This window comes from Silurus aristotelis, assembly GCF_946808225.1.
Source record: "Silurus aristotelis genome assembly, chromosome: 27".
NCBI lineage: Eukaryota > Metazoa > Chordata > Actinopteri > Siluriformes > Siluridae > Silurus > Silurus aristotelis.
The window spans coordinates 7,234,641-7,259,640 of NC_139600.1; the positions used below are offsets into that span (position 1 = coordinate 7,234,641).

Below are 25,000 nucleotides of genomic sequence, written 5' to 3' on the forward strand. Positions count from 1 at the left end.
AGTTATAATGAGTGTGTGTTAGTGATTGTAATAAGTGTATAGTTATAATAAGTATGTATTAGAATTGTAATGAGTGTGTAGTTATAATGAGTGTGTGTTAGGATTGTAATAAGTGTGTAGTTATATTGAGTGTGTGTTAGGGATTGTAATAAGTGTTTAGTTATAATGAGTGTGTGTTAGTGATTGTAATGAGTGTGTAGTTATAATGAGTGTGTGTTAGGTTTACAACGAGTGTGTAGTTATAATGAGTGTGTGTTAGGATTGTAATGAGTGTGTAGTTATAATGAGTGTGTGTTAGTGACTGTAATGAGTGTGTAGTTATAATGAGTGTGTGTTAGTGATTGTAATGAGTGTGTAGTTATAATAAGTGTGTGTTAGGTTTACAACGAGTGTGTAGTTATAATGAGTGTGTGTTAGGATTGTAATGAGTGTGTAGTTATAATGAGTGTGTGTTAGTGACTGTAATGAGTGTGTAGTTATAATGAGTGTGTGTTAGTGATTGTAATGAGTGTGTAGTTATAATGAGTGTGTGTTAGGTTTACAACGAGTGTGTAGTTATAATGAGTGTGTGTTAGGATTGTAATGAGTGTGTAGTTATAATGAGTGTGTGTTAGTGACTGTAATGAGTGTGTAGTTATAATGAGTGTGTGTTAGTGATTGTAATGAGTGTGTAGTTATAATAAGTGTGTGTTAGGGATTGTAATGAGTGTGTAGTTATAATGAGTGTGTGTTAGGTTTACAACGAGTGTGTAGTTATAATGAGTGTGTGTTAGGATTGTAATGAGTGTGTAGTTATAATGAGTGTGTGTTAGTGACTGTAATGAGTGTGTAGTTATAATGAGTGTGTGTTAGTGATTGTAATGAGTGTGTAGTTATAATAAGTGTGTGTTAGGTTTACAACGAGTGTGTAGTTATAATGAGTGTGTGTTAGGATTGTAATGAGTGTGTAGTTATAATGAGTGTGTGTTAGTGACTGTAATGAGTGTGTAGTTATAATGAGTGTGTGTTAGTGATTGTAATGAGTGTGTAGTTATAATGAGTGTGTGTTAGGTTTACAACGAGTGTGTAGTTATAATGAGTGTGTGTTAGGATTGTAATGAGTGTGTAGTTATAATGAGTGTGTGTTAGGGATTGTAATGAGTGTAGTTCTAATAAGTGTGTATTAGGGATTGTAATGAGTGTGTAGTTATAATAAGTGTGTGTTAAAGATTGTAATGAGTGTGTAGTTATAATGAGTGTGTGTTAGTGATTGTAATGAGTGTGCAGTTATAATAAGTGTGTGTTAGGGATTGTAATAAGTGTGTAGTTATAATGAGTGTGTGTTAGGGATTGTAATGAGTGTGTAGTTATAATGAGTGTGTGTTAGGGATTGTAATGAGTGTGTAGTTATAATAAGTGTGTGTTAGTGATTGTAATGAGTGTGTAGTTATAATAAGTGTGTGTTAGGGATTGTAATGAGTGTGTAGTTATAATGAGTGTGTGTTAGGTTTACAACGAGTGTGTAGTTATAATGAGTGTGTGTTAGGATTGTAATGAGTGTGTAGTTATAATGAGTGTGTGTTAGTGATTGTAATGAGTGTGTAGTTATAATAAGTGTGTGTTCGTGATTGTAATGAGTGTGTAGTTATAATAAGTGTGTGTTAGGGATTGTAATGAGTGTGTAGTTATAATGAGTGTGTGTTAGGTTTACAACGAGTGTGTAGTTATAATGAGTGTGTGTTAGGGATTGTAATGAGTGTGTAGTTATAATAAGTGTTTGTTAGTAATTGTAATGAGTGTGTAGTTATAATAAGTGTGTGTTAGTGATTGTAATGAGTGTGTAGTTATAATGAGTGTGTGTTAGGTTTACAACGAGTGTGTAGTTATAATGAGTGTGTGTTAGGGATTGTAATGAGTGTGTAGTTATAATGAGTGTGTGTTAGGGATTGTAATGAGAGTGTAGTTATAATGAGTGTGTGTTAGGGATTGTAATGAGTGTGTAGTTATAATGAGTGTGTGTTAGGGATTGTAATGAGTGTGTAGTTATAATAAGTATGTATTAGAATTGTAATGAGTGTGTAGTTATAATGAGTGTGTGTTAGGGATTGTAATGAGTGTGTAGTTATAATGAGTGTGTGTTAGGATTGTAATGTGTGTGTAGTTAGAATGTGTGTGTGTGTGTGTGTGTGTGTGTTAGGGATTGTAATGTGTGTGTAGTTATAATGAGTGTGTGTTAGTGATTGTAATGAGTGTGTAATGAGTGAAAACACACACACACATACACACACACACACACACACACACACACACACACACACACACACACACACACACACACACACACACAGTAATTCAGTGAAGAACACCTCACTCAGCATATGAGTTGTTAACGGTGTGCAATAATAAACATGACAGTAATCCATGTGTGGGAATGAAGTGTAGCTTCCGCTCAGTTCTCAGAATATTAATGCATGATCTTACGTGGGTTTTGGATTTTGATGGTGGAGTCAGGATCAGGATGCTGCTTGTGGATCACCTGTGTGCAGATCTGCTCTGTCAGAATCTGGAATGGCAATAATTTAAGAAATAAATAAATCAGGATTAAACCAAAGCTTTCAGGAATGAACTCAAACTGACTTTAGTGACATGAAATTATTGAAGTTATTTTTTTTTGTTGTCGGCGGGGTTTGGAGGGGAGCTTTGATGTTTGGGGTATTTCGCTGTGTGTTGTATTTATGTATGGTTTGGGGATATTTGTTTTTGGCTTTGACAGGAGTATATTTTGGGACAGGGATATCAAGTCAGGGGAATGTTTATTTAAAGATTTGTACAGTTGTACATTTATGGGTTTATGGACATTTAGTAATAAGCAGCGTATTTGTTTTTTATGTTTGGCAAATGTAGCAGTACAACATAGGACAAACTGGTTTAAGCATTAACATTGAGGTGGACATTTCTTTTTAGGCTTTAAAGGTAATTAAAAAAATCATTGGATTTGGAGCATTTAACATTAAGGGAGAATTTATCTTTGGGTTTGGGGTCTTTGGCATATTAATCTTTGAGTTTGGTGCATTAACAGTGAGGAGATATTTAGTTTTAGGGCATTAACAGTGAGGGGGTATTTAGTTTTGGGGCATTAACAGTGAAAGGGTATTTAGTTTTGGTGCATTAACAGTGAGGAGATATTTAGTTTTAGGGCATTAACAGTGAGGGGGTATTTAGTTTTGGGGCATAAACAGTGAGGAGATATATAGTTTTGGGGCATTAACAGTGAGGGGATATTTAGTTTTGGGGCATTAACAGTGAGGGGATATTTAGTTTTGGGGCATTAACAGTGAGGGGATATTTAGTTTTGGGGCATTAACAGTGAGGGGATATTTAGTTTTGGGGCATTAACAGTGAGGGGATATTTAGTTTTGGGGCATTAACAGTGAGGGGGTATTCAGTTTTGGGGCATTAGCAATGAGGGGGTATTCAGTTTTGGGGCATTAGCAATGAGGGGATATTTAGTTTTGGGGCATTAACAGTGAGGGGGTATTCAGTTTTGGGGCATTAACAGTAGGGGGTATTCAGTTTTGGGGCATTAACAGTGAGGGGGTATTTAGTTTTGGGGCATTAACAGTGAGGGGATATTTAGTTTTGGGGCATTAACAGTGAGGGGGTATTCAGTTTTGGGGCATTAACAGTAGGGGGTATTCAGTTTTGGGGCATTAACAGTGAGGGGGTATTCAGTTTTGGGGCATTGACAGTGAGGGGATATTTAGTTTTGGGGCATTAACAGTGAGGGGGTATTCAGTTTTGGGGCATTAACAGTGAGGGGATATTTAGTTTTGGGGCATTAACAGTGAGGGGATATTTAGTTTTGGGGCATTAACAGTGAGGGGGTATTCAGTTTTGGGGCATTAACAGTAGGGGGTATTCAGTTTTGGGGCATTAACAGTAGGGGGTATTCAGTTTTGGGGCATTAACAGTGAGGGGGTATTTAGTTTTGGGGCATTAACAGTGAGGGGGTATTCAGTTTTGGGGCATTAACAGTGAGGGGGTATTTAGCTTTGGGGCATTAACAGTGAGGGGGTATTCAGTTTTGGGGCATTAAATGTGAGGGGATATTCAGTTTTGGGGCATTAACAGTGAGGGGGTATTCAAGTTTTGGGGCATTAAATGTGAGGGGATATTCAGTTTTGGGGCATTAACAGTGAGGGGGTATTCAGTTTTGGGGCATTAACAGTGAGGGGATATTTAGTTTTGGGGCATTAACAGTGAGGGGATATTTAGTTTTGGGGCATTAACAGTGAGGGGATATTTAGTTTTGGGGCATTAACAGTGAGGGGATATTTAGTTTTGGGGCATTAACAGTGAGGGGGTATTTAGTTTTGGGGCATTAACAGTGAGGGGGTATTTAGTTTTGGAGCATTAACAGTGAGGGTGGTTATTTCAATGTCTTGTTTATAAATACAAATATCTGATGCACTCGGACCTCAAACAGGACGTTGTAGGTGGTCATGGAGAACTGGCTGGAGTGCAGCAGCAAGCGTTCAGTTAAAAGTGAAAATAAACCGTGACTCAGCATGACCTCGGACTTCCTCCTGAAACAGGAAATTGTCAGAATCAAATTTAATCAGAATGAACATCATTACCGTCATCATTATCATCAATGTAAAATACTTTGTTTTATAAAGGGTTTTTTTGAGTAAAAACATGATGAGAAATAAAAACAACAAAACAATTAACTCATTTACAGAATGTGAATTATGATGCCTTCCTTCCTTTATAGGTTCAATACTGAAAGCAGAAAAACAGCCTTCTACTGATTCTAAAGACACACTAAAGAAAAATGACTTATTTGTTCATTTTAGTAACAAAAATCTCAGAAAACCAAATATGATAAATTTTCCGAAAGTACATGATATTTCCAAATTAATATCCGAACTTGGGGGGAAAAAAGTAAAAATGTTTATATCCACTCTGGAGCCATTTGCCCAAATGGAAAATAATATAATTATCTATATTATCAAACTAGAGCACCATATTCAGAGCTCACAGGAAGTCTAGAACAGTGTTCCCCAAGCTTTGTTTTGTGAGGGCCACATAAAAAGATGTTCTTTCTTTAATGGGGTCTGTAACAGAAAATGGCATTGGTCAGAGTGACTACTGTGGAGATTCTATGATGATTTTTAAAAGTATTTATTATACCTCCTAATGCCAGATGAGTTCATTTTGTTATGCGCATTACTTTTCAAGAGAGATACAGTATAAACCTTTTAAAAGAGCATTACTATCATTATGACATTTTTTTTCATATTCATTGTTATTGAAATCCAAACATTTACGTTTAACTTATGCTGAATGTACCATTCTGTAGGTTGGTGGGTGAATCTAATAAATATTTCGGTTAATTTTAGATTGAAAGCCAACCTTTACAGATATAAAATGAGTAAAATGTATATTTAAAATGAGATTTTCAGAATATGTCTCTGGCATTGTTCAGACGGCCGTTCCAAATGTTGGGCACGGGACATATTCAGGCCCCTCGGGTCATAGTTTGGGGACCCCTGATCGAGTAGAATATGGTGCAATAGGGGGCAGGGTGGGCCGGGGCAGGGTGGGCCGGGGCAGGGTGGGCCGGGGGCAGGGTGGGGCCGGGAGCAGGGTGGGGCCGGGAGCAGGGTGGGCCGAGGCAGGTTCTGCAATGAGCGTTTAAATATTTTGTGTACGTAATAACACTGTAAGAAAAGTCAGACTCCTATTCACTGTCACTCTCTTGTCACTACTGAAAAGCACATAGTGATCCATATGAACTTCTCAGAGTGAAGCCAGAATGCTGGATGAAGCCATTGATGGATCATGTGTTGACATCGGAGAAGTGTATTTTACATTCAGGTTGTTCACAGAACCCAATAACATCAACAATGTAAAACAAATTACATGGTCAAAAACTATAAATGACTGTGAAAAGATTTTTATTGTTTTGTTTTTTAGCAATTTTTTTTTTTTATTATTATTTTTAAACAAAAATACGAATAAACACATCCTGGAGAAAAAGTAAAAGTAAAATGATCAAATAAACTCACTTGGGCTGTAAATGTCGGAGGAAGTAACCCAACACTTTCAGAGCTTGCACTCGAATCCCTTCACTTTTAGATGCCAGCAGTTTGTAAATGACCCTGTATTTAAAACAAACACACAGAAATTAGGATGTCAGATGTTCATCAGATGTAGGCATCCAAGATGGCGGCGGGGATGGATGCTGCGGCTTCTACGGCTCCAGCTAACGGTGCAAAGTTACTTTTACTGTTCACTGTCTATGCACATTGGTCCATAGTAACGACATTTAATTCTTTTGTATACTGTGCATGTGGAAAAATCACAATAAAGCTTGAGCTGAGTTGATACACTGTCAGAGTGATAGAAAAAAAAAAGGTAAAAAAGCAGGGTTTTTTTTTCTCTTATCTGAAATAGCAGCTTGTACATTTTACATTAATATTTTTCCAGCTATATTTACTAATATCTTGTATACCATTTTAACTTTTTAAAATAATATAAAATAACATTTATTCCAATCTTCCCTTTAATTTGTTATATTTCAATTATATTTAAAATAATAAATTAAATCTCTATTTCTATTTTTAGTTCATTAGTGTAGTTTTATTTAGTTTTTAAAATGCAAATATTTTATTATTTATTATATTTAAAAAGTAGCCAAAATAAAAAATTTTGTTAATATATAAATAAAAGCAACAAATTACATGTTTTCATTCGTATCGAATTAATACTTTTTCCTTTTTTTTAACTCGTAAAAGTGAATTCTTTCTCCTTGTGGCCGAAATGAAACCCCTCCCTGCCTTCTTCCTGATGGCGAGTGTGCGACGGAAGTGTGTGATGGAAGTGTGTTTTTATCGGTGTTGTCAGCTCTAAAATGAACATTATAGCTGGGGGTTTTACACGTGGAGCGATCCAGACGCCCCCCCGCCAGCTTGAACTTTTAACTCCACATCTATAAAGGAAAGTATGCGCAGCATGGATTAAAACAAAAGCAGCCTGTGAGCTTTACTTTAACCAAGAGTCTGCACTACTTCACTTAAATTACACCTTAGCTTTAAAAAGAGAAACACACGCACACATTCACAACACATTAGCTCTGTTACACACTAAAACAGAGGTGTAACAAAATATCTGGATAATCATAAACAATTATGCTATCCAGAGGTGAGATATATATATATATATATATATATATATATGGTTTTTTTGGGGGTTTTTTTTATTATTAATTTATGTATTCATGCATATATAGTTATTGTAACTTACAAAGTATCTACATATGAAATTATTCTATTTATTAAAATTATTGTCAATCTTTCTTTGCTATGTATTTCAGACTCTTTGGTTGTTAAGCAATGTAACAGGAATAAAGTTGAGCGCATTTTACAGACAGATTGATGATTTACAAGTTGCAGTTTAATTGCCGCAAAAATGAATACAGAATGCATCTATTGTGAATTATTAGTTGAATATCACACAAATATAACAATTATTTACAATAGAGACAGTAAATTATATAAGCTTGGCATTGTAGTCATTACGTTTTATTAACTGGAATATTATTTTGAATATCAGTTTATAATAGGGAATATTAAAGAATCAGAATTATTAATAGAAAGATTATATTTTATTAAATATAAATATAAAAAAAAACGATTTTTACAGCAAACTTCCACTTTTAACATTTTAATCTGATCACGCTTGTACATTTGACACGTCTATCCCCTTTATTCTCCGTGTTAAACCAGAAATGCCAGAACAGTTTGATGCATTTCACACTGGACCTCAGTGCTGATGAATACATACCGGATGCCGTTACGCTGATCGAACGCCTGTACCATGGAACCTGGGTGTTCGGACATCAACGCCACGAGCAGCTGCAGGACGTCCATCAGATTATCATCCTGAAGCACAAAAAAAGTACAAAAACACACACAATTCACTAACATTACCATTTACTGACGTCTCTGTACTGCACAGACCTTTAATAACAAGTGTGCCCTGATCTGTCATTAATAAGCATGACGGGGATTTTTTTTTTAAAGGGCTAATTACTGGTAATTAGTAATTAACTTATTAAAGTTGAATAGTAGTAGTTGTAATTATTTATTATAGTATTGTAATTATTATTATCTCTTTTAGTGAGTGAATGAGCAGGACTGTGGGAAAACAAACACAAAGAACAAAGGAAATCAGGAAAATGATAGTGTGTTAGGAAATACTACATTTACACGTGTATTTGTGAGTTTGTGTGTGACAGAAGCCAACAAATTAAAGGAAATGCATTATTTCTATACTATTATAATAGCTACTTAGCTTTGGATAAAAATAAATAAATAATAATAGTTTGGGGTCTTTTTTCAAGCCTTGGGCGCCATCTAGAGGAGAATAATCTGTTGATCATTTCTGTCCTGTGCCAAGATGATGTTCTGCAATACAGGCTAAGGTGTGTGTGTGTGTGTGTGTGTGTGTGTGTGTGTGTGTGTGTGTGTGTGTATATGTGTGTGTGTATGTGTGTGTGTGTGTGTGTGTGTGTGTGTGTGTGTGTGTGTGTGTGTGTGTGTTACCTCATGCATGGTGAGCAGGTAGTTCAGGATGCTCTGCAGCTCATCTTCCTTCACTCCCATGTCCTACAGGTCAGGCAAGTGTTTTTTAAAGAGTAAAATATTGCTATAATAATAATAATTATTATTATTATTATCATTATTATTAATAATATTATTGTCATTATTTATAATATAATAACAACAATCATAATAAAAGCAAGAGAGAGAGAGAAAGAGATCAGCAATAGTGATAGTAATAATATTAACACTAGTAATAGTAACAGTATCAGAGTAGTAACAGGTAAGAAAATTGCCTTAACTTTATAACATACAAAATATCAATTGTGCAACATGTAAGATGTAAATTCGTGTTCATCTCAAGCATGTAGCAGTAGATAGTGTAAGTAAGACACAGATGAATATATATATATATATATATATATATATATACAATTTGTTGAGATGTGCATTAGAGTGTATAATGGTAGATAGTGTATATTGTGTGTTTAAGTTTCACCTTCATAATTAACTGTTTGACAAAGAGCAGCAAGAAGGCTCTGAGAGCATGGATCTCCTTCTGACTAGGCCTTGGACCATCTATAACCCAAACACACACACACACACACACACACACACACAGACATTTGTGATCTGAAACTCCATTTAATCAGATATGTTTGGTTTATGAATTGTCTATATGTGTGCAATACTGATAAAATGTTGGTAATTGCATATATGTGTGTGTGTGTGTGTATATATTTACCAAGGCCTTTCGGAGTCACTCCACTGCGGTCCTGTGGATTAACCACCCAGTAATAATATTTAAGCGTGTGCATGACCTGTAGCACTGTTCCTACACGCCGTACAGCATTGTAGATCGTCACTGTGCTGATGAACTCAGTGGCTAAATACGTGTACAAGATTTGTTGCACCTGTATACACACAAACACACACACAAGTTCTTCCGTCATTCAAAAGTTCATTCATGTCATCCAAGCATGTGGACTATAATGCAACCTTCAAACACACACATTAGGGATGTGCATCATCACCATATCTGAGGCCGATAAGACTTGCATCTTAAAGCATAGCCAACCATATGATACATTAAAGATATATATGAAGCAGCTGCCGATGCGATACAATGCGATTCACCACTATTACAGTGCAGTTCGATCCGATTTTGATTTGATTTCACTTTTATTTTTTGCTTTAGACAGACAGCAAATCATAAATTTACTTAAGTGCCTTCTGACTTCTAACGCAAGACCCTTTCACAAACACGCCTTTGTAGTGCAAAAAAAATAAAGATGAAATAAAACCCGACGTGGTGAGCAGCAGTGGTGATGAGAGAACGCGCTCATGAGAGAAACAGTTTAGCGAGAAGAAACCGATTTACATATCAAATATTGGTCACTTTCTAAATAATAAAAGTATAATGCATCTATCAATATTTATAAATAAATAAATAGGTTTTTTTTTTTTTTTTTTTTACAGATGCAGTAATGGTAAAAACAATGCATCGAGATACAAATTCCAACTTGCACAATATTTTAATTTGATGCATCACATCGTTTCTTTTACGGCGATGCACAAATGCGAATCTGTAAATCTTAACATCCCACACACACACACACACACACACACACACACACACACACACACACACACACAAACAAACTCTCAATGAAATAAGAACAGTAAAGCCAATCAGCATCATTCTGTGACACATGACACTGTCTGTAACTAACTTATAGGCAATATTCTTTTATAACTTTTATAACCAACACATTCTTTTCTATAACTTTATTACCAGTTTATCTGTCAATCTCATAGAAATCTCATAGTCAAGCATAGAAAATGTTCATTGTAAAAAGCGCTATACAAATAAAACTGATTTAAATTATGTGTGCGCGTGTGTGTGTGTGTGTGTGTGTGTGTGTGTGTGTGTGTGTGTGTGTGTGTGTGTGTGTGTGTGTTTCTCACCTTGGCCGGTGTGTGTATCCAGATGGCCGGGTTGAACAGGATGTGATCACACAGCTGTTTGAGCAGTAAGATGCCGTTGGGCAGGTTGCTTAAATACCGAGCAAATGACAAAATGATGTCCAGCACGGGCCTCGTTACATGAACTTTAGAAGACTACACACAAACACACACACACACACACACACACACACACACACACACACACACAAGCACACACAGATGAAGCGATCTTGTTAGTTTGGTAAACAAATCTTATTTTGTATTATTATCTAGCCTACCTAGCAAACATTTAGCGAAAATGTTTGGCCAGGAGCATAAAGTCAACCTCATTTCGTGTAACCAGTGTTAACATGAGGGTAGTATTAGTTCAGTGTAGTGCTAGCATGAAGTTAGTTACTGACATTTGATGCACTGATACAAAAACCCCACAAGAAACAGGTAAAAATAACAAAATAGCATTTTAGTACTGTTCTTCTAATAACCAGTAGGGGGCAGTCTCATTAAAGAAATAAGCACATTACCTATAATAAATAGTTTAAAGGAATAAAAAACTAATTAATAAATAACAAAAATAAATTGAACCCTTACAAAACCAACACAAACACTCACAGTGCTGGTAGTAGGAGTAGTTAGATTAATAACACTAACAGAAATATGTAAATTCTTGGTCGGGGACACCCCTAAAATGTATATTTGTAATAACTGCAGTAATAATGAGATTAACTGCAATAAACACTCAAACACATTACTAGAAGGCCTATACTCTGTTCCATATCAGTGTGTAAGAAAGATGGCGGTCATGCTGGCTGACCTTCTCCAGAGAGTATCCGATGACCAGGAAGCCCTTACAGGCGAGTATCTGCTCCTGCATCGCTACAGACAACTTCAGCAACTCCAACAAGAAGGACAACAGTGTACAGCTGAAACACAACACATGGGGGAAAATTCTACACATTCTCTAAAATCTGTTCCACATTATTACTATCTACTGGTGGACAGTAAGGAAGTGAATGTATTTCGAGCTTTTTTTGTTTATCTGTACTTTACTGAAGTACTGTATTTCCATTGGGAAGACTTTTACTGCAAATTCACTACAATTTAAAGTCTTAAGGAGGGCACTAGGTAGATTGGAATGTGTGTGTGTGTGTGTGTGTGTGTGTGTGTGTGTGTGTGTGTGTGTGTGTGTGTGTGTGTGTATTTACGAGACAGAGATGTCAGGCTCTTCACTGTTTGGCTGCACAAAGTCCAGCTGAGTAAAAAGAGGAAAGAGGACCTGCACACCTCCGATAGAGTGGATGGCACTCTGAACCGAGTGAGTGACTACGGCCTTCACATCCTAGAGTGAGAGAGAGAGAAAAACTGTATATAACCGTGTAGATAAACTGATATCACTTTATATTACAATGTTCTTATATTACTTTATTCTGTTACTTAAATGTATATATATATATCTCCGATTGGAAAAGATGTGAGAAAGAAGCAACTCAGAGTGGGGATTTTTTTTGGTGTGTGTGTGTGTGTGTGTGTGTGTGTGTGTGTGTGTGTGTGTGTGTGTGTGTGTGTTTACCTGCAACATCAGGGCATGAGGAGAGTGTATGAAAATGGACATGTTGTCTCTGGGTGACGACTCGAGGCAGAGCTGGGCGTCTGTAGCTCGGGGGTTGTAGGTGAAGGCGATGCTGGCGCTCAGTTTGCCGTCATACAGCAGAGATTTATGATGATCCGCAAACAGAAGGTCGCTTTCTGCTTTATATTTAAACACGCCCTGAGAGATGGGAAGAATGAAGGAGAAAGGGAGAGAAGGAGAAAGGGATAGTGACAAAGAGATAAAAAAAAATAATAATAATTGAGAGACAGAGGTCACAAGAGACGGAGCGACAGAGAGGAGGAGGAAAGCGAGAGGAATTGAGGAAGAGATAAAGAAAAGGAGTGCGCCAAGAATGAGGGGGAGACAGATAGTCGGACAAAGGGAGCAAGAAACAGAGAATGAGGGAAGAGGAAGAGAGTGAGACATAAATGAGGTATTGAGAAATGTCATAATACCTTTTATACATGATGTGTGTGTGTAACTTTGTAACATTATAACATTATAATGGGTGAAGTGAATAACACTGATTATCTCGTCATCATGGCACCTGTTAGTGAGTGGGATATTATTAGGCAGCAAGTGAACATTTTGTCCTAAAAGTTGATGTTAGAAGCAGGAAAAATAGGCGAGCGTAAGGATTTTAATTTGACAGGGGCCAAATTGTGATGTCTAGATGACTGGGTCAGAGCATCTCCAAAACTGCAGCTCTTGTGAGATGTTCCTGGTCTGCAGTGGTCAGAATCTATCACAAGTGCTCCAGGGAAGGAACAGTGATGAACCAGCGACAGGGTCCCGGGCGGCCGAGGCTCATTAATGCACGTGGGGAGAGAAGGCTGGACCGTGTGGTCCGATCCAACAGATGAACTACTGTAGGTCAAATTGCTGAAGAATTAAATGCTGTTGATGCTCGACAGGACCAACGCAATATTAAGCATGTCATAACGTTATGCCTGTGTGTATGTATGTGTTTTTTGGGGTTTTTTACCTGGTAGGAGGGGCCTAACTGATAGATGGCCAGAATCTGTGCAGCGTTGAGGGCGTCGTTGAACAGATACACCGCCCCCATCTGACCGCAAAACACACGGTTAGCGTCCGCCGTCTCAGCCGAGCCCAGAAAACATTTATCGAATGTCTGGTAATCAAGGGGAGAGGGGGAGAGAGAGAGAGAGGGGGAGAGAGGGGGAGAGAGAGAGAGAGAGAGAGAGAGAGAGAGAGAGAGAGAGAGAGAGAGAGAGAGAGAGAGAGAGAGAGAAACACTGAATATTAGACATGCTCCAAAATGTAAAGGCAGAAAAAAATTTAGAAAGAAAGGCAGTGAAATGTGTTTCAGATGTCAAGACTTTGCTCCTTCAATACTAACTTCTGCAGGATACTGATGCCCAGTTTGTGGCATCACTCTTTATGTAAACAGCCTGAAATCTTTAAACAAACAACAGATACTTACATCACTGGTGTTGACGAACCACGTAATCTCTCCGTAGGACGCCAGCTCTCCATTCACATAGCAGCTGATTTCACTGTTCTTCCAGCGATGGTACACGTGCACGATGGTCACCATGTACCACTGCAATACACACACACACACACACACACACACACACACACACACACACACACACACACACACACACACACACACACACAATTTTTAAAATCTCAAACAAATTAAAAAGTCATCTTTGGTAAATGCAAAGGAACATGTTCATACTTTTCAGTAGTCCAACATTTCTGTGTTAAAAATCTATTTATTGGTCTTAAGTAATATTAAAATTTTCTGGGAATTTGGAATTTTCATTAGCTATAAGCCATAATCGTTAAAATTAAAAGAAATAAACACTTGAAATTTATCAGTCTGTGTGTGATGAATCCATATAATATACGAGTTCAACTTTTTTTCAAATAAGTGTAAAAGATTTTTAAAATTTAAATGTTACTTTAACTGAAGTATGTTTTGTTTGAAGTATTGAACTATTATAATTGAAATTATGTAAAATTCGCGCCCGGGAAACTACTGCACTGACAGTAGGCAGTGAAGTCTGATTAAAGCAAAATGCCGTCGAGCAGAAAGTTGTTTAACGTGTGCGCTCAGTGTCTAAAATCTGAATCTGCATTTGCGATTTTTCTATCATCATAAATAACATGACAGAAGATTTCTTTTTTTTTTTTTTTTTTTTTTTTTAATGACAGAATTTGTATTAGACTCAAGTCATGGACTGTAGTGTTTTGTTTGTTATTGCAGTCAATTTTAAATAAGCGACTTTTACTCGAGTAGCTTTTTTGACCTGTACCTTTATTTGTACTTAAGTCAAATTTCATTGAACGGTACTTTTACTTGAGTAGAATATTTTATTACTTTTTCCACCTCTGGTAAAATGCACTCGACCTCAGTAAAATCAGTCGACCTCTACTTCACACTGCCTTATCGTTCATTGTGTTACATATAAAATCACCCCCTCATGCACTGGAAGGCTTTACCTTTTGCGGTTTGAAGTCAAACTTGACGCAGTGCTGGAACCCTTTCCCTTTGGCCTTTAACGCCGTAACGATCAGACATCCACCAACAAAATGGGCTGAATATCCCATACCTTTACTCGTCCGAAAACTAGAGGAAAAAGACAAATATTTGAAAGTGACAAAAAAGATTTTATTGTACTATTTTTTTGTAGAAGTTATAGTAAAATCTCTACCCTCACCAGTACAGGTATGGCTTGTCTTTGTCTACGTTCATGTTATTGATGGGATCCAGACGCAGCCAGGTGTGAAAGGTGAAACCGTTCTGATGCGGCCATTTAGCAATCGGTGGAAGTGCTATGGCCTGTTATCAATAAAACACACAAAACGGTCAAAAACGTGCCCTTTCACAGCATTCCCCCTTCAGCGCACAGATTTCGATGAAGCAAGGTTTGAGCTCAAAGAATTTTCTGTTGCACTTACTGCTGCACTCTTTCCTGGAAAAGTGAAGAACGAGTCCGGACCGGAGTAATGAGCCATGGACTTCAACACCGAGAGCAGCTTTACTGCATGAGGCGGCTGGGGGACGAGGAAAGAGGTAAAGCAAACATGAGAACGAGAAAAGAGAAAAACTGGAACGACAAACAGAGGAAGAGGAAGCAAAAAAGCAGAAGGAAAACATAAGAACATTCTAGGGGGTGAGAAAGAGGAGAAATTAAAGGAGAGAAAAGTGGGAAGGAGTAAGCTCGAAGAGAGAGGGAAGGGGAAATGAGAGAGGAAGGAAGGCAGAGGAAAAGAAAATATAAAAAGAATGAAGAAAATGGAAATGGGGAAGAGGAGGAATAAGAGAAAGGAAAAGAAGAGGCAAATAAGAGAGGGAGACAGAGAGCATAAGAATGAAAGATGAGGAAGAACAAGATGCAAATGGAAATGAGAAGTAACAGGAAGAGGAAAGGAAACAAAGTAGAACAATGAGCCATGAAGTGCAACACAGAGAGCAGCTTCACTGCATGAGACGGCTGGGGGACGAGGAAAGAGGAAGAGCAAACGTGAGAACGAGATGAGAAAAAAAAAAGAACGACAACGAGAGAAAGAGGAAGCAAAAATGGAGAAGAAAAAGAAAACATGGGAACAAGAATAGGGGATAAGGAAGAGAAGAAACAAAGGGAGAGAAAAGTAAGAATGAGAAAGAGTGAGGAGAGAAGGAAGGGGAAATAAGACATGAAGGAAGGAAGGAAGAAAAAAAGAAAATCTTAAAAGAAGAGAGGAAATGGAAATGAGGAAGAGGAACAAGAAGAAGAAGAGATGTGAGAAAGAGAGAGATAGAGGGCATAAGAATGATAAAAAGGAACAGGAAGAGGAAAAAATAAAGTGTCAGGGCAAAAATAAAAGAGAAGATATAGAGGATGAAAATAGAGAGGAGAAAAGAATGACTGAGGATAAATGGATAAAAGACAAGAAAGTGTAGCTACCCAGCATATACTCTATGTCTTTAATCAGAAATCAGAGAAATGCATACCCATTGTCCTTTCTCTCCCTGCAGCTTACTGAAATAGAGCTTCAGTTCCTTCACTGTGATGCTGTAACTCGCCACAACGCCCAGCATGTCCACCAGCAGGTCTGAGAGACAAACAGAAAGACACCCGGAGCAGCAGAGAGATGATGAAAGACCATGTGAACACTGTATACAGTATACTGTTTCAGACAGCAGTGATTATATTGTGGATACTGGTCAAAGCTCTCAGTCCCATTACCTGCGATCATGCTGTCCGTTCTGTCTATTCTCTGCAGGACGAGTGTGATGAGGCCGACGTCGGTGCAAGCCTGGAGGTTCCTCACGCTCTTCTTCAGCACGGCAGTGAACATGCTCCACACCTCAGCCTGACACGTCACCTCACACTTATCCAACAGGTCCACCATACACACGATGCTCTCCGGCTCCTGAATGATGAAGTTCATCTCCAGGTCAAACTGACCACCAACCAGCTGCACAGAGACAGAGGGAGAGAGAGAGAGAGAGAGAGAGAGAGAGAGAGAGAGAGAGAGAGAGTGTAAGAGTGAGTGAGTGAGTGAGTGAGTGAGTGAGTGAGTGAGTGAGTGAGTGAGTGAGTGAGTGAGTGAGTGAGTGAGTGAGTGAGAGAGAGACACAGAGAGAGGCAAAGAGATACAGAGAAAGATGAAGAGAAACACATGGAGCAAGACATATACAAAGACATGGGGAGACAGAGACAAAGAGAGGACATAGGGGGGGGGAGAGAGAGAAACAGCAAGAGAGAGACACAGCAAAATATATTGAGAAACAGAAATAAAGAGAGAGAGAGAGAGAGAGAGAGAGAGAGAGAGAGAGAGAGAGAGAGAGAGAGAGAGAGAGAGAGAGAGAGAGGGAGGGAGGGAGAGATGAAAAGACAAAACACAGACAGAGACACAGGTAGGCACAGAGAGGGACAGATAGACAGGCAGAGAGACAGAGCGAGAGAAAATTAAATATTTTATCATGTACATCATCTGTATCGGTCATGTGATGCGGAGAGATCAGCAGTGTGAGGAAATTCAACAAAAACACTACACTGAGTGGGTCATAATAAAGGAATATTTAATAGACAAGACATAAATAAATCAATAATGACACGCAAATGTAACCAGGTAACTTGAAAATATGTTAAGTGGAGACGTGGCCTAGTCTACCTAGGAGTCGTAAAGATTGGTGATCAGTATGGGGGTAGTATATTTTGTTAATGATGTAAGGAATTACACTTCGTTATTTAGCAAAACAGAGCAATTTAAACCACCGTACTGTATAAACTATACCGTGTGTATGTATGTGGCAGCGAGCGCGTGAACAAGCGCCGGTTTGCGAGTTTACTCCAATAAAAGAAGAGAGACAAGAGATAAAATTGTGCTTTTAAACATCAAAAACAGAGACAATACGCGTTTTAACAAAGAGACACCTAAACTTTGGCGAGAGTAAGACGGGAGATGTGTACATCCTGGGACCGTCCCATCGCATCGTACCACAGATACGCTGCTACGTTTTCCTGTTGTGTGAAATGTTAAATATTTTTACAATTTTGGTGTATCACTATCATCATCGTAAGATCAAGAAATCGTAAGTCGAACTATTGCAACTTTAAAAAAAAATCTACATAAGTAAGATAACAAACAAAAAAAGAAACATCTTTAAAAAAAAAAAAAAAAAGGTGAATAAATAAATAAATGATTGACCAAACAAACACAAATAATTAAGTTAATAAGTAAACAAATCCATCCCAAAAAAAGCTAAAATTCAAAATAATCAAACCAGGAGATGGGAAAACAAAAGAATGTATTTTTTTCCTGACTGATACCTTTATCATACTATGGATCAATCAATGAAGGGTGATAATCACAGCACCCCCTACTGGGCAGCTCACAGATTACAAAATAATCATAATAATAAAAACAAATGCTATAAATCACACCAATCTAATCTAAACAAGGACTGGTTTTTCGAAGAAGTTGAAAAAGATCAGACTTCTTCATCCAGAGTTACACCCAGACTTAAGCGCTGCTCGTTATCCGGTCATTATCATTATCTAAAAAGAGCCCTGCACAGGAAGTGGGGTGCAGCAAACAGGAAGTGGCTCTCGTTAGGAAGATTTAAAAGGAAAGACGGATCAGAGTCTGGAGTTGAACACTCTTCTCTCACACTTGATGATACACGGGACTGATTATCAAGTAATATTAGTAATAATTTTAGTTTGACCGGTTAGTTTAGCTAAGAAAAATAAATAAAAGCATTAAATTCTGCCACAAAATTAAACCTAGCTGTTACAGCTACAGCTAATCTCCATGACTTGGCTTAGCCTGAACTCATGCTACATTTGACTTAAAGTCGTAACTTATTTCTGACCACCGACACTGAGATATAGTAAGAAAAGTATTGGGGCCACCTGATTTTTCCAGCTATTTGTGTTTCTTCCTCAAAATCAATAAATCACAGTTTGGAGTAGAAGATCTTAAATGGCCTGCTATAGGGCTTTAACCTCAACCCTATTGAACACATTTGGGATGAATGTGAAGGCTGACTGCACCCCAGGCCTCCTCACCTCACCTACATCAGTACCTGCCTTTACTAACACCCATGTTGCTGAATGAACACAAATCTCCACAAGCACACTCCAAAATCTACTGGAACACCTTCCTAGAAGAGTGAAGTAGTCAGGTGTCCACAAACATCGAAGGTCTTAAGTAAATATTTAATCAAAGGTGTTTGAATGGAGGAAAAAAAAAGTTTGGAAGTTTGCAGCACACTCACAAAAGGTCAAAAGATCTCTCTCAATTCTCACTAAAAGAGTGATCTTCACGAGAAGGTGTGCATTCTTCAATTTGAGAAACAGCTGCTGTTAACTATAAGCGCTAGGGATGTTTATCTCCATAATAACATGATTCATAAAGAATACACATTAGCAGCCACCGATGCAACACAATTCACCCCTATAATGATGCTGTGTGTTCCGATTACGATTTAATTCAACACAATGCGATTCAATTTAATACGATTCACTGAGGGAAAAAAATGATGCGATTCGATATGATACAGATTGTTGATGTTTGTTTCTTTGGGTAGGACTGACAGCAAATGTAGTTAAATGCCTTCTGACTGCTAACACACTGCTCTTCACAAACACGATTCTGTAGTGCAAAAAAAAAAGTAAAACTTTGAAATAAAACCAGATGTTCTTTTCCTGTTCTGTCTCCAGGAAGACGCAGCTCTACCTCTGCCATGTAAATCTGTATTTTTTGTGACTCTCAGGACACGCCTCCGTCTCCGTAGTGTTGTGATACGTCATAGTCACGTAGCAGCAGTGATGCTGAAAGAACGCGCTCGAGGAACAGTTTAGCGACGAGAAATCAGTCTACATATAAAATACTGGTCACAAATTATTGGTCACTTTCTAAATGAAAGTATAACGTGTTAAAAACGATGCACGATGCATAGAAATGCCAAACAAAAAAAAAACAAAATAATCAATGCATCAAGCCGATGCGAATCAGTGATGTGTCTACCCTGTATATCCAAATTTCAGACTTATACTGTAAACAATTATTAAGGTACTAATAAAGATGGGGTTTTTTTGTAAGTCCTTATTAAATAGTTTTTTCTTTTCTTTGAGGGTTTAGGATTTGGATGCAGATCATGGCAACAATCACTATGACGGAGGAAGGTTTTAAAAAGAAACAGATCTCAGTCTGTTTAACTTAACATTACAGTATGACGGAGATGTTTTGGCTCTGATGTGATGTCTGGTGGACTTTGCGTTTAATCCTCCTGAATCCTCCAGGATCCTCTGCTGGTTTTGGAGCTGCCTGTGCACATATATGAAGGTTGACAGTGAAGCACATTTGCACCTTAAAGTGCCTTCGGATGAGAGAACTCCTTATGAGTTATGTCATGTTTGAGCTACAAAAATATTTTGTATACTCCCAATCCAAAGGAGAGGTGGTAGCTCAGTGGGTAAGGCTTTAGACTTTGTATTGGAAGGTTGTGAGTTCAAATCCCAGCACCACCAAACTGCCACTGCTGGGCCTTTGACAAAGGCCCTTAACCCTCAACTGTTCAGTTGCGAGTCACTCTGGATAAGGCGGTCTGTCAAATGACATAAATGAAGTATTAAAAAAAAATAATAATAAAATTTGTACTGTTGCCATGTTAGCATAATGTTTTTTTTTTTCTTCTTCCCCAAGTCAACTTTCCCAATTTTAGGATTTTTTCTGTATTTATTCTAGTCAGAAATCATGAATTCTTTTGCGTTACAAACTTTACTCGAGCGTCAGTTAGCCACTAAATCTGGAAGATATATTTCCTAACTAGACAACTTCTTTTATGACACGTAACACGATATTTACTTTTACATCTGTGAAACAGTTGAACTTCAAAATCTCAACTACTGCAGCGAATGCTGAATAAAGACAGGACTTCCTGATGTGATGCATTCCTGTTATGTTTTGGAGACGGTCCACATGGTTCTGCTTCCTGAGATACTGAGTGTGTGATAAAAGAAGTTCAACTGACACTTCCTGCTTTTTAGTATGTCCCACGTGTACAAACCCGGAGTATTTGTGAGACTATATTTACAGTGAAATAATTACACGTTCGGTTGCAGGGGACGGTTCTGCTGAACGTTGTGATGAAGTGCAACATAATGAAACGTAATAAATCACAGGATAACAGAATAAACTTGCTAAAAAAGAAAGAATGCAGTTGAATCATTTCTTGTTGATAGAATAAAAACTACACAGAGAGAGGGGAAGAGACAGAGGGATTTCAGGGTAAGGAAGAAAGAGAATAACTGACAGAAAAAGTAAAAGAGAAAGACCAAGAGAAAGAAAAAGAGAGCAACAGAAAGAGAAACAGAAACAGACACGTACAGAGAGAGACACATGGAAAGAAAAAATGACAGGCAGTGTGAAAGAGAGAGAGAGAGAGAGAGAGAGAGAGAGAGAGAGAGAGAGAGAGAGAGAGAGACTGAAGGGGGGGCACCCCTCAAAGAGAGCAGTTTGGTTAGTGAAGTAGGTACTCAAAAAAAATTTCCTTCAGTCATCCTAAGAAAAAGCTAAGTTTTGCAGTGCGTGTGTGTGCGTGTGTGTGCGTGTGCGTGCGTGTGCGTGTGTGTGCGTGTGTGTGCGTGCGTGTGCGTGCGTGTTTGTCTGATCTGGTAAGACTGGTCCCACTGTCATCACTAATCCAGTGTTTACTTATTGAACAAAATGGGCAACCCAGGCCCCCCCCAAACACACACACACACACACACACACACACACACACGCATATATATATATATATATATATATATATATATATATATATATATATATATATATATATATATATATATATATATATATAGAAAATCATAACAAAACAATGATTACACCATTGCACTATTACTAAATCCCTACTGCATACAGACATAGGCACATCACTAACGCTAAATTTAACGCAAACAATTTGCGCCTTTGTTATTTATTTTTGCGTCACGATTTACACGAGATTCAGATCCACTTCCTGTGTGGGTTACAAAAAAAAACAAAACAACAAGGGTAGGAGGGGTTGGTGTCTGAGTAGGTGAAAGAGGTCATTATCACTGAACCTATCACAGCATAGGCTCACTGGTGGGTGAAGTGCAGATAGAAATGAGACGATGGGGATCATTCTGGTACTGTTTAACATGTCTCACACAAGCAGAGCTACGACAACCCTGAGGTACGTGTTGGTCTGACTGAAAAAATACATAAAAATGTAGAAACAGTTCTTTTTAAGGACCTTAAAAGGCTTTTGTACTTTCTTTTTTAATTTAAAACAAAAATTAACTACGATTTGTGCAAATATCCCACCTATAATGATAAAATAAATAAATAAATAAATAAATAAATAAATAAATAAATAAAATAAGTGTGTGTGTGTGTATGTATGTATATATACATACATACACACAGTTTCTAAAATTGGAAATATCATATTAGACTCATTTATTTTATCTACTTTATTCTCATCAATCCGATCAAGATTTGTTAAATTTGGAAACAAGTGCTAATATGTGCCCACTGAACCAGGAATCACACTGCCCCCAGCTATGGAAACAGAGGAGGGGCTTAAAGCTATGCCATCATTAAAAATCTATGTTGAAATATAATAAGTAAAATAAAGATGCTGTATAAAAAGTGTTAAAAGAAAACAATATAACAAAACATCAGAACAATAAAGAACAATATGGTAAAGGTAACTAGGTAAAGCACAAATTAAAGTTTTGATGTAAATGTGCAGGAAACTTTGAGTGTTTGCCTTTAAGTGAACACCAACACGATGGAGCAACGAAGCAAAAGTGTGTTTGCACTCAACTACAAACCACAATCACCACTATCATTGTCTCACAGCAATGCGCATACATGCTATGAGGGCTGCCAAGCCTGGCATCACACAGATCACCAGAGTGACACCAGAAGCTTTTGAGCAACCAGGAAATAACTTCATAACATCAGCACAAACACAAAGATCATTTTTCTCATAATGGCAAACAAAAAATATTTATGTATACAGTGGTGTGAAAAAGTGTTTGCCACTTTTTTTGCATGTTTGTCACACTCATCAAAGTAATTGAAATATTAGTAAAAGATAACACAAGTGAACACAACATGCAGTTTTCAAATGAAGGATTTTATTATTGAGCAAAAACAAAACCCAAAACTACTTGACCCTGTGTGAAAAAGTGTTTGCCCCCCTGTTAAAACTGTGGTTTATCTCACCTGAGTTAAATTTTCCTTACCACACACAGGCCTGATTACTGCCACACCTGTTCACGCTCAAGAAATCAGCTTAAATAGGACCTGCCTGTGATGTAGACCAAAAGATCCTCAAAAGCTACACATCATGTCGAAATCCAAAGAAATTCAAAAACAAATGAGAAAAAAAGGAAGTGAGATCTCTCAGTCTGGGAAAGGTTATAAAGACATTTCTAAAGCTTTGGGACTCCACAGTGAGAGCCATTATTCACAAATGGCAAACACATGGAACAGTGTAGAACCTTCCCAGGAGTGGCCCGGCCGACCAAAATTACCCCAAGAGCACAGCGACGACTCATCCAAGAGGTCACAAAAGACCCCACAAAAACATCCAAAAAACTGCAGGCCTCACTTGCCTTAGTTAAGGTCAGTGTTCATGACTCCACCATAAGAAAGAGACTGGGCAAAAATGGTTCCAAGACTAAAACTGCTGCTAAACAAAAAGAACATAAAGGCTCGTCTCAGTTTTGGCAGAAAACATCTTGATGATCCTCAAGACTTTTGGGAAAATACTCTGTGGACTGACGAGACAAAAGTTGAACTTTTTTAGAAGGTGTGTGTCCCATTACGTCTGGTGTAAAAGTAACATCGCATTTAAAAAAAAAAACATCATACCAACAGTAAAATATTGTGGTGGTAGTGTGATGGTCTGGGGCTGTTTTGCTGCTTCAGAACCTGGAAGACTTGCTGTGATCAATAGAACCATTAATCCTGCTGTTTACCAACAAATCCTAAAGGAGAATGTCTGGCCATCTGTTTCTGACCACAAGCTGAAGAAAACTTAGATTCAAAACACACCAGCAAGTCCACCTCTGAATGGCTGAAGCAAAACAAATTGAAGACTTTGGAGTGGCCTAGTCAAAGTCCTGACTTGAATCCTATTGAGGTGCTGTTCATGCTCAGAAATCCTCCAATGTGGCTGAATTACAACAATTCTGCATAGATGAGTGACCAAAAATTCCTCCACAGCGCTGTTACAGACTCACTGCAAGTTATTGCAAACGCTTGATTGCAGTTGTTGCTGCTAAGGGTGGCCCAACCAGTTAGCAGGTTTAGGGGCAAACTTTTTCACACAGGGATATGTAGTTTTGGATTTTGTTTTCCCTCAATAATAAAAACCTTCATTTAAAAACTGCATATTGTGTTCACTTGTGATATCTTTTACTAATATTTAAATTAGTTTGATGATCTGAAACATTAAAGTGTGACAAACATGCAAAAAAATAAGTAATCAGGAAACACAGGCAAACACTTTCACACCATGTATATGTAGGTATATATATATATATATATATACACATACACACGATATGGCAAAAGGTTTGTGGACACCTGACATTTGCTTTTATATTAACCTCCACTCTACTAGATGTAGGTGTGTTAGAGGAGATTTGTGCTCATTTGTGCTTCCACTAAAGCCTCAAAGAATATCTTCATAAAGCTGGCTTTGTGCACAGGGGCATTGTCAAGCGGGAACAGGTTTGGGTCTTCTAGTTCTTCTAGGGAAAGTTCCATGCCACCGCATCCAAAAACATTTATTACAACAGTGTACAATAGTATGAAACCGTTTGGGAAGGTACTACTTAAACTACAACTACTTTAAAAAAAAATAATGCAAATAAGGAATCTGTGTTTTGGTGAGTTCGAGTCTGAACTGTATGTTGGTGATCAGGAACGACTGATTCTGCAAAAAAATATTTAGTTGAGTAAAAAAGTATGATATTTGACTGTGAAATGTAGTGAAGTTTAAATAAAAGTCTCCTCGAATGGAAAAACAGATAAAGTACAGATACACGAAAAAGCTATAGTACAGTAAGGAATTACATTCACATTACTGTATCCCTTAATCGCTGCTTGGAGCAGTGAATTAAGTCATTGCTCGATTAATGAGTGAGTATAAGACATTCTGGGTGTTGTAAAAATCATGGTTATTGTAGTCAAGTGTGTGTGTGATCAAACCATATATATATATATATATACATACAGTGGGTACGGAAAGTATTCAGACCCCCTTAAATTTTTCACTCTTTGTTATATTGCAGCCATTTGCTAAAATCATTTAGGTTCATTCTTCTTCCTCATGAATGTA

At 37.7% G+C, this 25,000-nt stretch overlaps 1 protein-coding gene across 2 annotated transcripts in view; it reads right to left on the reverse strand.

Moving 5' to 3' along the window:
* The window catches only part of lrba (LPS-responsive vesicle trafficking, beach and anchor containing), a 217,505-nt gene that overhangs the window by 178,952 nt on the left and 13,553 nt on the right, over positions 1 to 25,000 (reverse strand). For both annotated transcript variants that reach the window (XM_083532443.1, XM_083532442.1), the window contains 18 exons: positions 16,347 to 16,578; positions 16,112 to 16,212; positions 15,076 to 15,171; positions 14,835 to 14,956; positions 14,617 to 14,743; positions 13,586 to 13,705; positions 13,127 to 13,273; positions 12,121 to 12,318; positions 11,756 to 11,889; positions 11,365 to 11,473; positions 10,554 to 10,706; positions 9,331 to 9,499; positions 9,085 to 9,164; positions 8,589 to 8,651; positions 7,828 to 7,925; positions 6,051 to 6,143; positions 4,457 to 4,565; positions 2,461 to 2,542 (listed from right to left, as the gene is read on the reverse strand). In XM_083532443.1, coding sequence (XP_083388569.1) covers positions 2,461 to 2,542; positions 4,457 to 4,565; positions 6,051 to 6,143; positions 7,828 to 7,925; positions 8,589 to 8,651; positions 9,085 to 9,164; positions 9,331 to 9,499; positions 10,554 to 10,706; positions 11,365 to 11,473; positions 11,756 to 11,889; positions 12,121 to 12,318; positions 13,127 to 13,273; positions 13,586 to 13,705; positions 14,617 to 14,743; positions 14,835 to 14,956; positions 15,076 to 15,171; positions 16,112 to 16,212; positions 16,347 to 16,578 — 2,233 coding nt within the window. The remainder of the gene's footprint in view (positions 1 to 2,460; positions 2,543 to 4,456; positions 4,566 to 6,050; positions 6,144 to 7,827; positions 7,926 to 8,588; positions 8,652 to 9,084; positions 9,165 to 9,330; positions 9,500 to 10,553; positions 10,707 to 11,364; positions 11,474 to 11,755; positions 11,890 to 12,120; positions 12,319 to 13,126; positions 13,274 to 13,585; positions 13,706 to 14,616; positions 14,744 to 14,834; positions 14,957 to 15,075; positions 15,172 to 16,111; positions 16,213 to 16,346; positions 16,579 to 25,000) is intronic.